The sequence below is a fragment of the Cottoperca gobio genome, chromosome 18 (genome assembly GCF_900634415.1).
Source record: "Cottoperca gobio chromosome 18, fCotGob3.1, whole genome shotgun sequence".
NCBI classification, from domain to species: Eukaryota; Metazoa; Chordata; class Actinopteri; order Perciformes; family Bovichtidae; genus Cottoperca; species Cottoperca gobio.
This window is the reverse complement of record NC_041372.1, coordinates 10,020,370-10,034,389: the sequence shown is the minus strand read 5'-3', so window position 1 is coordinate 10,034,389 and position 14,020 is coordinate 10,020,370. Positions and strand designations below refer to the sequence as shown.

The following is a 14,020-nucleotide window of genomic DNA, read 5'->3' as shown; positions in this document are numbered from 1 at the left end:
GTTTGCTAACACGTTAGCCAAAACAACTTTAAACAATGAATGTGGGTTTTAAGAGCTGGTAATGCTTCACTGACACATGACAAATAAAACAAATGGAGCGACCGGTGATCTTTGAAAGGTTACCCACAGGCCGACCTGTCCGAGGATGCGGGTTTAAGGTACTTCCTGGTTCTGCGACCGCCATTACTAGGGTGTTCCTCCTCCTGTTTGGGAATGACAACCTAGAATTTAGCCTCAGCCTTTAGCTGTATCCGTTCCTGGGGTGTCGTTTTTTCTATTATCTGATTTTTTTTTTTACCTCCACTTACAAAAACATATGTAAACACATCATCGACATATTGAGTAACAAGACCGTAGTTCATTGGGAAAGCCCTCGTTCAGGCTCCCTTGACATTAAGCAGCCGCCTTGCTTACACGCTCGTAAGCAAGGCACTATTTTGATTCTATTTTAAGAGGGAATGGAGCGCGTCCCAAATAGACACACCGTACCCCCCTTTCTGCTTGTAAAATGTGGCTGGTTTGACTCTGTATGTCGCTCTCGCCACTGTCTACACCATCATCAGCAGCCCTTTTGACTCCCCATGGAGCAGGAGTGTGGAGGGACGACTTCCTGGTCGCCTGCGCTCCTCAAGCGCTGATATTTTGAATGTTCTCGTTTGGGTTTTGTCCAGATGTTGTTGTGTTTTTTTCCCCCGCTCCTCTGGATCCTGCTACCGGTTCTCTTTGTCCAAGTTGTCCGGCTGCTCCTGTAGAAGGAAATAATCCTTATTAATCTTCAGATCAGGTTTGTTTACTCTGTTGGGCTGAAGGCATTTTGCTTTCTCACAGAGTCAATAAGCTAAAAGTCAATATATGAGCGAACAGTATGAAGTGAAACAAACAAGGATGTCAAAGGTGCCACATGTACCATCTATGAAACATGACTAATGTTTCTCCACCCTAAAACAAACCCCAGACAAGACTGGTTGCTGGTGTTAGCTGCCGTGTTTTAGTCACTGCTAAACGTTAGTTTGTCCACTTTTTCACAGCTGTTCTCCTTTAACGAGCTTTGTTAAACATGCAATTACAAATACTTCGTCGATGCGATGTTTCAAAACAACCTCATGAAGAGACAGCGGAACACGGAGGAAGTTTCCAGGATACAGACCTGCTGGGACTCGGACGTCGTCCGGCTCTTGGGCTCCGTCTCCGTAGGAGACGCAGGAACGCTCCCATTGGAGTCTGATATTAGCAGCGTCCGCCTCTCCCTGGTCGGTTTTTCACACTTAGTCACCCGGAACCTGAGAGGCGACGAAAAAACAAAAAGGTTTTCAATGTTTGTTGGTTTTTTGGGCCGTCTGGGAAATGAGAGCTGCGTTTTTAATGAGCCGACTTTGCAAACTCCCGGAGACCACGGGCCGAAATGTGCAGTGTGTCCTGGTGAACTCTTTCAAGAACGCTTTAAACACCATCTTTGCTGTTGATTTGTTACCTGTAGATATTAAACATCGTAAACAATATAAATAACCCACAGAAAACACACACACACACACACACACACACACACACACACACACACACACACACACACACACACACACACACACACACACACACACACACACACACACACACACACACACACACACACACGCTTTAATTAAATCAGCAAATGAATCTTTGTATCCAGCTCATGCTGACCCTCTGCGCACGCCTCCATTCATCTTGGTGCGTAAATGAATAGCAGCCTCTCTGCATCCCAGATCAGCTCGCAGCGGGACATTAAGGATGAGGCGAGTGCTCGCTGCGCACATGAGGCCGCACACTTCCCTGGGTTCACCAGTGGACTGTGAAATCTTTACTTTTATTTTTCTGTCCACATGTGCATTTTCCAGGTCACTGGTCTGGTGTTAATTAAAGTCCGGATTCTTTTAGGGTTAATGTTTGATGGCGAGTGTGTGAACTAATATCTGGTGTGCCTCCTTGTGAGGTTCTATGACTCCAAGAAGCTTTAGGGAGGTAAGAAATGTATTGTGAAGCTGTTCCTGCCTCCTTAACTCAGACACACACACACACCTGCCCACCTGCCCACAGCCAGGACCGTGACCTCTTGGCTGCGGCGCTGCTCCGTCTTGCGGGGCGACGGCCTCCTCATCAGCGGCCATTTCTTCTGGCTGCAGCGGTTGCAGATGTTCTTGTGGCCGCCGAAGCCGCCGATGGTGTGCAGGTGGTTGCAGGTGTGCTTGAGGGCTCCTGCCGGCGCACCCGGGGATGTGGGAGTCATCGGAGGGGTGCCGGGAGAGGTGGGGGTGAGCGGAGGGCTGAAGACAGAGAGCCAGAAGTTATCAAGAGGGAGGGGGGGGGGGGGGGACAATTATTATCAATACATTACACATTACACTTTAATTATGATATGAGTGTGTAATCCACATCGCTGCTGATGACGGCAGAATAATGGAAGTCAGTCCCTGAACAATAATTACGCAACAAAGAGAAAAAACAAGAAATATTTTATAGGTCAGCAGAATGTTTCAGCACCATGCATGAAATAAAACCAAAAGCAGTGTGTGTGTGTGTGTGTGTGTGTGTGTGTGTGTGTGTGTGTGTGTCTCTCCACTTTCATACAACACGCTGACTGAGAGAAAACTAAAATACAGTATTATGGCCATAAGTATGTGGACGGCTCTTTCAGGACCCTGCGGAAGTGAAAGAGCGGCTTTAGCGCTGCGTGAAAGTCAGACCCCCCCCCCCCCCCCGACTCATTTGAATGAGGCCACTCGTAGCAGGGGTGCCGACACAGAGGACTCCCGAGTAAAAAAGAAAACTCCTCGTCCTAATATAAATTCTGGTCACACGCTTTGTAAATGAGGTCGTGCACAAGTTGTAGTTGCTGCCTTGTTCGACCAATCAGCGATGCTCAGCAGTTCAAACGCCACTCGACCCAGTGAGCAGGGACCTTCTCTTTTCTTTTCTTTTCTTTTTGCCCCCTAGAGCTATAATTAACTACATTTGGTTCCTGCTTTCTTTCTCTGGGTCAAGTGCTCTAAAAGAAAATGTTCTTAGTCTCCTGGGAAAGTTCCTGCAGCGTTGCAGCGTTATCCGAACCAAAAGTACACAAAAGTACGCGAGGACTCCGGGGGAGGCATATTTTTGGCCATGGAGTGTAAACCTGTGGTTCCTAACCCTCGGGGCCGGGACGGTTTAGGATTTTATTGCAGATCGCTATAAAAACACTCACAATAAGTTGATCGTGGGGAATTTCCACTATCTGGGGGAATCGTGATTATATCCTCACCCTCGCCCTCGCTCGCTATCATGGTACAGAAGTAAAACAATAGAAATACAGGAATTATCATGGAAGAAAGAACAATATTTGTTTTTATCTCAACAAAATGTAAAGTGATTCCAGTTTGTTGCTTTAAGGGTTAGGAACCAGTGTTGTAAACAATGTGTGACATGCATGTGATATGCAAAATGCACAAAAATGAAATATGTATTATGTAGAGCATGAGGATTCCTGATGAGCAGAGGTTATGAATCACGAGGGGAACAAAAGACAAAGGGGAGATCAACTGATGTGGACAGAGTGTGTGGAGATGGGACTGAGGGATGGCGAGGAGGTGGAGGACTGACGGGGAGAGGGGAAGTTAAGTACCAAATGTGGAGAGGCAGATAGGGAGGCCTGGCCACACTACAGTCAGGCTCCTTCTCTCCATCCCTCTCCTCCATCCCTCTCCTCCATCCCTCTCCTCCATCCCTCTCCTCCATCCCTCTCCTTTCTGCCCGTCTGTCTCTCTCTCTCTCTCTCTCTCTCCCCCCTGTAAGTGTCCCATAAATTACCCCTGCCGGTACCCCTCTTCCCCCATCTCTAAGTGATCCACTGGCAGACTGCCCGACCTGGCTGGGACAAAGATATGAAGAGTAACAGCAAGAGAAAAGAGGGAGTACTACAGAGAGCATACATGTGAAGAGAGAAAACAAGGTGTGGAAATAATTGTGGCAAAAGAGATTTTTGGAGCGCATGAAACACTCCGAGTGTCTCCGGGGAACAATGTGAGCAGAATACCTGGATACCCCTCATCCTCTGCAACGAGGCAACGCTCCTATTTATCCACTCCGCTTCTTCCTAACAAAAGGAGAACATCGCTCCTCTCTTTATCTCCCTCTCCGTTCCTCCCACAACAATATGTAGCGGGACCAGAAAGATGACAGGAGGGGGGAGAGAGATAAGGGGGGGGGGGAACATACTCCACTAACTTGATTTACTCACACTCCTCTTCTGTCACAGGCTTCTCCTCCACCCATCTGTCTCTCCGCCTAACTCCCCTTAACACCTCTCCCCTTATCTCAGCGGCAAAGCGGAGACGTCTAATCTCAGCTCGTACCATCGGCTCCCGTTCTTATGACGAGGGGTCGTTTCAAAGTGGCGAGCGGGCGCTCTTTGATTTGAGACGTGAATGTCAGAATGTGAGTGAAATCAATTTGGGAAGGCTGATGGATTTTATGCATCAGATGCCTGGCTCGGGCTAACGATTGAAACCTCGCCATTGACCGTTAGCTTAGTCGTTGTTGCTCCGCCCCGTCGAGAACAATGATAACAGGCGTTAAAACTCAGGGTCATGTTTTGAAGATTGGGTCCACAAAGAGGAAGACATAAACAGCTTTTATGGTAGTGGGGAGTAGCGGTTTGAACATGACAACTTGTAACAAGCTGATTTGTTTTACATCAGCCGCAGCTAGCTAGCTAATTAAGTTAGCGTTTTATCCAGGAAACGGAAAACTCATAAACTCTTAATTCTCTGTTCTCGCTAAGAATTCAATAAATGAAACATGCTCAACCACTGTGCTCAATATCTTTTAATATTGTCACAATACAGTGATATGGGGCATTTCAGGAAAAGCCCCCAGCTGCTCGCCCTCAATCAAACCGTGCCAATCTGGAACGGTATCAGAAGAGAAAAAAGGGGGGGCCTGACTGCCTCGTGTGTTCTTTGCTCTGGCTACTCTCGTTTCAGTGCCTTCAGCAGGCTTCCACGGAGGCTTATGGCGCCATCTGGTGGCTGAGAGTGTGAATACTCCCCCGAGTCAGAAACAACAACATGAGGAGAACACTTACCCATCAGAGTCGATGCTGGTTTCATGAACCATGGCTTTCAGGGCGTCCGAGTTTGCTTGAGGAGAGAGAGAGAGACGAGAGAGAGTTACACACTTATACGGAGATAATAAAAAAGGAAGCGAAAGTTGGGGGGGGGATTAAAAGTACCGTTACTCCAGTGACTTCAAAAGCAGAGCGCTTATTGAAAGATGGTTTCACCAGATTAACTCCTTAACACAATTAAAATCACATGCACTCAATGAGCACAACCGCCGTTAACAGTAACCTCAGAGGAATGTGCCAGAGCAGAAACACTTTCACTTAATCAAGCAAACAGAAACGTCAGAATACGAACCGGTCAGGAATTTAAGCCGGGGGAAGTAAAAGGGTTTATTTTCTCACGTGAACAATAAGTCCAACGACTTCTTCTCCCAGACTCAGGAGCATCAACAGCACAGATATAGACCTAAGGCCGTGATGCATTCACTGACTTCCCTATGAACACACACACTGCATGCACAGATAAAAAAAGAGTTTGTGCAGACCTTAGGAAACAGGAGAGGGGGGGGGTGAACGTGGGGGTTTCATGTTTGGATTTCATCTAAAAACGTGCACAGACTCTGACTCAAACCACTGTCCTCCTCGCCACCCCGTCTCACGCTCATATCATCCGGCACCGCAGGGGTTCTTACAACAACATCCTCGGTAGCTGCTGGATATATTTTTAGTCTGTAAGTATCATGAACTGCTTTGGTCATCGGTTTCTTTGTACCAGGCTTTGAGGACTGTGGCACAGAGTTACTAAATGGACGGTTTGAGTTTGAGTCGGCCTTCTGTGTCTAGTTTACAGTATTTTAAGTAAAAGACAAAGAGTATATCTTTCCTTTTACCTTTCAGGAACTATTGAGTTATTGAGTGAATTACAAATAAAGTGACGCGTAACTTATCCTCCAGGTGGATTTTATTTTGAAATTTGTAGTGTATTGATGCTACATGTACCATGACTGTGCACCATTGTTCTGAAGCCAGCTGTAGATGGCAGTCTTTGCTCAGCCATAAAGACGACTACATAGTGACTTCTCAGTCCTCGTGTTTATTTATACACAAACTGCAGCTGCTGCTTAGAAGTCACTTCCTGTGTTCCAGATCATTATTTCCACGAAAAATAACCTGCTTTCATACAATTCATCCAGGCTGAATGTTGACCTTTTATTAATACGCACTACTTCTGTAACCACGACATGCAGAGTGATGTTGTGAGGGTGAGTCACAGTTGATGGACAGACGTCAACGCAAAGCAAGTGATGAGTCAGCTCAAAGCTTGCCTCTTGAGGGTGGACAGAAAGGATCAACACGGGACAGTGATGCCTTCAAGTGTCGTGCAGTACGTTCGTCATCTGGACTTGCTTTCGACTGCACTGTGGAATTCGGCTTCAGTGTTGATACTAATCAAGCCGACACAATACCAGCAGTCGATCCTCATCCATCGCGGTGCCACTTATAAACGCCGCTGAACAAAGAACAGCAATTACTTGCTATATAAAAGCAGAGTGCTGTGATTTATTATGGATTTAACTTCACGTTCCACCTCCGGGGAAATGATTTCAATTTACAGGAATAAAGCAATCAAATAACAGCTGAGACACTCCTGTGACTTCCCCTAAGGAAGCTCGACTGTCCTTTTGTTGAATATCCCCATTCCAGAGTGTGTGTCCCCGCACACACACACACACACACACACACACAGAAACTGACACACACAAGTCCTTCCTGAATAGTGTGTGACAATGCACTTTCCGAAACATCTATGGGAGGTGCAGCTGTACCAATCACAAAAGGCGACGTGCTCAGGTAAGAGCTATAACAAAAAGATGGTACAAGAAGAATTCATTCAGGTTGTCGGTCAGGAACGTCGGACACACACATACCTTCATTCTTCATGATGTAGTGGACAATCTGCCCCACCGTGTCGTTGTTTTCACTGAGGGTGTCATTCATGTCTGGAAGATGAGCAGAAAAACACTCACACAATTAGAAATACTTTTTAAGTGTGTGTGTGTGTGTGTGTGTGCGCAGTGCTAAACAAGCTTTAACCTTTTACAGCCTGACCCTCAGGACGCAGCCGAAGGGCCCCACTTTCACAATCGGGACATGACAGCCATAAATCAGAACTCAAGAGCACTTGTTGTTATTACAACTTGACTTTACTCCCACAGGCTTCACTGTTTAACTGGAGCGGGACTGCAAGTCATCATTTAGCACGATAAGAGGGAGATATGCGATAAATATAACGGATATTACTGCACTTATATATGCTGCTAAAAAAAGAACAAATAGCTTGTTTGATAAAGTTTTAATGCATTTTTCCTCTGATACTCTTTCAACTAACTCAATTTCTTCTTCTTCTTTATTTTTTACAACGTTGTGCAGCACTAATAGAAACCCACACGTACTCATGGAGCAGATACAAGCCTGGCAATATCATTTTAATATTGTTAGTTTTTAATCTTAAACTTGCATTAAAGGGATCTTTGGCCACTTGGGGGCAGCGCATCACGCTATAAAAACACCACAAGAGTTTTTATATAGAGAATTGTGATATTGTTACCTATTTATGTACGCTATCAAAAGGCGACAAGTATTGTGATATTTTTAATTTGTTAACACTGCTGAGCTCTGCCCTCCTGCGATCATCGTATCCTTATAAATGTGCACTCATCAACCGTCTTCCTTCTGACAACTCATGAACCCTTCCACCCAGCACACACACACACACACACACACACACACACACACACACACACACACACACAGCTTCCTGTTGACTGCTTCCCAGAGTTTCTCCTCCACATTAATATTCCTCCAGCAGTTTGTGGAAGTCTTCTGGTGTGTCATGGCTGCTTAGAACAATATGAGTCAGTGAAATAGGCAGAAGCCGAAAGAGAGAGACAAAAGAATAGAGGAAACGTGATCCTTGCGTAACAAGAGAAGACTGGATCGACTGAATGAGTGAGAGAACACGCATGCAATGTTTCTTTTTCTTTTTTCTTCTTTGCTTCGCCTCACTGGACACACCCCGAGTTGAGTCAGAACACGAGTGTTGAGAATGTCTAACTTCTTCCTGCTTTCTATCGGCCTCCACTCCTCGAATGGGGAATACTGCTTGAGATGCGACTTTAACGAGACGCTGGTGAAATCACCTCGTGAAGACTTAATGTAAATACACCGAGAATATGAGAATACACAAGGGGGGGGGGGGGGGTTCTGAAGATTTGTTCTTCACAAGTCTGTTAACGTCTGTCGGCTACCTGGCAAAAACTCATTACATTCAGGAATGTAGTACACGCCTGGAAGTACTAGAAGGCAGGTGGGAGCATCTAGTGATTTCACCGTTTGATGGCTGACCTTGAATTTCACCATCACATGACCAGGGAAATGGAAAACGCCATGCAAGACCAAAAACAACCTCAAAATAACTTCGTCTGCAGTTACTTTTCCACCGACTGAAGAGCGACTGCATCACTAGTGCATGTACGACTGTTGTGAAGCAAAGAGGGAGACACTATTTACTCTTCCATACCTGTATCGGAGCTTCACATTCAAAGCCTTGTTCTGGTGACACACTGACTGTTATTGTGAGGAAGCACGGGAAACACGACGTACGTATTGGCGGCCATTATAAGAGTATTGATTGGGAAAGATAAGATAAAATGCTTTTCGAAGGTCTGACGCCATATTTGACGTCATCTCCTGAAATCCTCAAACAAAAATCCACAATTTCAATAACTGCCGCTGAACTTTTCTTGGTATTTGATGTTTCCAATCTGGCGCTTTCGTCTTTTTTTGGATTGATTTAAGTGATTTTCTATAATACGAGGTTAGAGCTGGAATGGATTTTTTGTTATTGTGGTTATATAAAATGTAAATGCTGTGAGATCACTGCTAGACGGAGGAAACTCACAAAAAACATGTTGTGAAATATGGAAATGTCCACATCTACCTTTTTCCCCCCAATCGATGTTGACTTTTGGACTTTAGATTTACTGAAAAATGTTTGCTCACACAGCCACCAATGTAATCTAAATCTACAAAATAGTTTACCTTCCCCCTCTCTCCCTCTCTCCTCTCTCTCCCCTCCCTCTCCCTCTCCCTCTCTCTCTCCCTCTCTCCTCTTCCTCTCTCTCTCTCCCTCTTCCCCCCCCTCTCTCCCTCTCTCTCTCTCTCCCTCTCTCCCTCTCTCTCCCTCTCCCTCTCTCCCCCTCTCTCCCTCTTCCTCTTCCCTCTTCTCTCTCTCTTCATCGACATCAGATGTCCTTACCCTCCGCCCAGCTCCGGATCCTTTTCTTCCTCCTCACACTCCTCCTCCCCATCGTGGGCCTCAGTGGTGCACCGATAGCCCTTCCTCTTCAACACGTGGCAGATCACCACCCCCAACAGGCCGAGAAGGAAGAAGACAGGCACTAAGACGAAAGCGGTGTAGTCCGGGTTGTTCGCCGCACCTTCATCCTTCATAGAAGGCGTAGTCTGGCCCTCTGGAGGATGTAGAGGGAGAAAGGGAAGCAAGAAATAGATGAGGAAATTATTCTGAATGTTGTTGCAACAGGACGCGCAGAGAAGAAACAAAACAATGCACCGTCATTACAACGCCCTTGATGGCAACCTGATATCCAAAGTGAGTCTGAGGACACATCGGGGGCCGAGCAGCTGAGGGGATTTAAATGCTATCAGCTGCCACATGACAGAGATTTCATGTTCCCCGGATCAATCGAGCGTGTTGCAGTCTCTGCCCTCCAACTGCAATCTGTTCCCCCCCCCCCCAACCCAATCCCAGCTTTGGGGACAAACTATAAAACACTACATGTTACGGGGTTGGTCATATCTTGTGATTTGTATAATAAGTGATTGCAGCAAAAAGAGCACAAGGACCATAAACTTTAACACTGCAGCCTCTCCCACCTGCCCACCCCCACCTACACACCAGACTTTAGACCCATCAGGGTGCCACAAGACTGGGGAGGGTGCTGAGCTGAACAAACTGTACTTCCAATTCAAATTAAGACATTACATTTAATTTTGCTGATGCCTTTGTCCACAGAGACTTATACAAGTACAATAGCTTAATTAATTAATCATTCATTAATTTTTTATTACGTATAAATAAAATGAGGAATTTTAACATTAAGATTTTAGAACTAACGTCTTGAAACTGATCAGGTCAAAAGGTCAAAGGGTAGACGGCTATAGGCCCCACCACGTGAGGCATTCCAGCACAAACACACAAGAGAGCTTTTGTCTCTTTTCCTGTTCGGTGTGTGTTCGTGAGAGACACACACACACATTAAGAGTCAGAGAGAGACACACACACACACACACACACACACACAATGACAGAAACGGGAGGGGCCAGTTTGAGCAGAACCTCAAATCGTATTAGAATCAAATCACATGTTCATGCCATACTGAAATGTACCACAGCACTGTGTGTGTATATAGGCGTGTATCTGCGTACCTATCCGTGCCTCCTGATGCACACAGGCATTTGTACGCTCCCTTTGTCCCAGTCCCCCGATGCATCCGATTGAACACACTGATAAAGACCATTGTAAGCTCACTGACCATCCTGTGTCCGACAGTTGTGTGTCCATGTGCTTATACACTAGTAGACTGTCCTGGCACGCTCCCATGCCTCTCCTCCAAATGACTCGCAAGAAGATCAGATCTGGAAAACTGAGTTTCTCCACAAAGAATCCTGCAAAAATCGACTAAGACCGAAACAAACGATCACGCGACTAAAGCCAAAGAAGCGGCCACTAAACCATTAAAGCGACTGATAGTTTCAGCAGTGTCAATCAACTCATATTGACACCGGTCCACAACAATAACAGCAACAATGGATTTTGACATTAGCGGTATTAAGGTTATTCCCCTTCTAGAGAAACATAAGTATTTCCTGCTCCGGTGTCAAATCCCTCAAGTGAAACATACTTTGGCGCTGAGCGCATGAGAATGTGTCAGGAGTTCTGCCACTTTCATTTCCTGCAGTTTTATGGAGGATTTCCCGTGTGAGAAATCCTATCTGCCTAAAGGTTATCGACGTCTCCGCAGCAACAGCTTCTTTCGCACGATGATGTAAAAATCAATCTCTTGCAAGAACACAACAAGAGAGACTGCTTTGTGATTACATTCTTTGCCTTTATCCTCCCTTTGCTTCGCTGTCTCCTCTTGAAGATCAGACGCACGAATGGGGGGGAAGTATTTTGTATCTGTTAATAAAGACAAAGTCAATACAGACACTGCTCGTGCGTGTGATATTTGAATCTTGAACAGTGCGTGACTCCGGCTCGTGCGAGCACCCAGATTTGCACAAGGGAAAAAAAAAAAGAAAAATCACTCATTTCCTACGATATCAGTGGATAATGCTAACGGCCACCCAACGCCAAAGGTCATCTCAGAAAAGAGGATGTTCTTCACTGCTGAGATCAGCAGAAGACATCAGACACATTGCGTGTTTCCTCAACCTCAATGAAGTTTCCTTTTAGAGTCACTTCTTGGTAAACGTTGCATTAAATGATACTCGTGAGGAAATCAGAAACGTCAGTAATCTGATCCTCAACTAGATGTAACCGCATTATTCTCCTTCCTCCATTTACTCATCTTGGGAAGGAGAGAGAGAGAACGGAAATGGGAACTGTTCGACATCTGCTCCCCGTTAGGCTAGTCGATAACTTCCCTTTTACAACGTCTACATCTAAAACCTTTGAGGAGAACAACAAAAACACCTACATTCTCTGAGAAACTATGAGCCGTCCGGCAACTCTTTCTCTAAGACATAGAGGTTTGTGGCCTCCAGCTCTGCGCGGGATGGAAATGCGTTAAAAGGCTCGGCACATCCGTGGTCTACCATTTCCTCAGATTCAGGAAATCATGTGCAGCTAAGAAATAAATCTATAACCGCATCTCAGTTCAGATCACACCAGATAAGAAGCGTCATTCCAACCTTTGGTCCGTTATCTATTTCGTCACTCAAAGCACGGTTTGACTTGCAGACATGGATCTGACACTGCGAGAGATTGCCAAGGCAGCAAAAGGATCTTTTCCCATATGACAACTTGAACAATGTAGCTTGATCCGAGTAATGGCACAGCTCGGTGATGTAACCTCGTCACCACCTGGGTGGTTCGGAGCAACATGCGTTAAAACTCACTTGCAATTGACTACGTCTGCGATAAAAAAAGACAGGGAAAGCTTTTATGTGTAACCCATTACAAGGAAATATGGTCTTACTCTTGTGTCTGGACATGTGCCATGCTTTCCTTCAGATCTAATTTCATTTGAAGGAGGCCTGAGGATGGGATTTTACAAAATAAAATAAAAATAAAACATTTTTGGGGAAGATAAATGTGTTTTTTTGAAGATTTTCTTTGGCCTTTATTAGAGAGATAAGACACATAGACCGTAGAAGGGGGAAGAGATCAGATTTAAATCCTTTGTCCACGGCAAGGTGAGATACCTGGGCGCCCTGAGAAATGTTTTTTTATTTCCTTTTGTATCCCTTTAATCATCTAGTGACCTCTCACATTTATCTAGGGACCTCTGAGGGGGTTTCGACCCCCAGGTTTGGAACCGCTGACCTAGACCACAACAAGTCCCTCAGCCTGCAAATTAATGTCTAGCTCACTTTTAGAAGTGTGTTCACTCAAGGTGTGAATGCTGCAGCCGTTACATGAAGCGGTGAAGACAGCTGAAACAATCGGAGACATAGTTTGATCGCGCTCTGTAAACAGCACACACACACACACACACACACACACACACACACACACACACACACACACACACACACACACACACACACACACACACACACACACATTTCAAGAGTGTATTATTAATACCAAACCAAAGTGCTGCGTGACAAGGTCTAACTGAATGAGCGCAAGGATTCAGCCACATACTCGTGTGGACTCTCCGTGGAAAATTGAAACAGGCCCAGAATTTTAAAAAGGTTATGAAAAAAACCCAAAAGCATAACATGGAACTAAAAGAGAACTCTGTCTAGACTATTTCTTAGCTGCAGAGACACGTACACTACTCTTTTCTGACACATAAATGGTTTGTAGAAGTATTTCAAATAGTCTCGAACTAAGGGCTCCGTACTGTAAACATCCATCATTGCTTGTGAGAAATATAATAATATATATATAGATATAGATATATACATTAAATAATATATGTATAAAAGGAAAAATTAGCTTACTTGATGACACTTAGTTAGAACAATAACAACAAACTATTCACTACAATACTACTACATTAGAGATGCCACAGAACACATTGAAGGCTCATAGGAGCTACAACACATACCCTGTAAAGGTAGGATAATACAAGTCATTAAACACCTTTATAATGTGTTTCAATACAGTGGCATTGTCTGGGCAGTTTCTCTATTTATTTTAAAGCATCTTATTTATTGCTCAACGAGTTCTGCCCCCCCCCCCCATCTTTCTGCTCATGGGCTCCATGACATCTTAAAGTTTCGGCTGTCACGCAGTAACTATGTGCAGTATCTTACTAAAAACTTATGTTACACATTGTATGATACCTCAGCTAACATCAGGGGTTCTGTTTCTTTTAAAGTTGGCATTGGCAGCAACGCACTGACACCCCTATAACGTGAACTTAATAACCTCAAGCTATTTTAAAATGAGAGCAATCTTTTCTGCAGAGATGAGAACATATTCACGACCCTGCTTCATCTTTTCATTTCCACAGGAGAGGAAAAAGCTTGGAAACTTACGCGTATTCGCGGTTGTATCGGCCATTGATGGACAGGAGCTAACCGGAGGGCTGGTGGTGATGTTTTAGACTAAACTAAACTAAAGGAGGGACTTCTTACAAACATTAACGTATTTCCGGATTCCCAAAGAGTGGATATACGCCCTAATT

The 14,020-nt window shown here is 44.9% G+C and overlaps 1 protein-coding gene across 2 annotated transcripts; it reads right to left on the bottom strand.

Moving 5' to 3' along the window:
• Positions 1-219: 219 nt before the first annotated feature.
• On the bottom strand, positions 220-14,020 carry rell1 (RELT like 1). Of its 2 annotated transcripts, none has more exons than XM_029455298.1 (7): positions 13,872-14,020; positions 9,394-9,606; positions 7,003-7,074; positions 5,096-5,150; positions 2,064-2,300; positions 1,148-1,280; positions 220-746 (listed from the first exon to the last, which is right to left on the bottom strand). In XM_029455298.1, the coding sequence occupies exons 1-7, from the start codon at positions 13,894-13,896 to the stop codon at positions 711-713; spliced, it is 771 nt and encodes a 256-aa protein (XP_029311158.1). In that variant the 5' UTR covers positions 13,897-14,020; the 3' UTR covers positions 220-710. The 2 variants fall into 2 exon arrangements, 1 of the variants encoding a protein (XP_029311158.1); XR_003834061.1 differs by having other exon boundaries at positions 732-746; positions 2,056-2,300.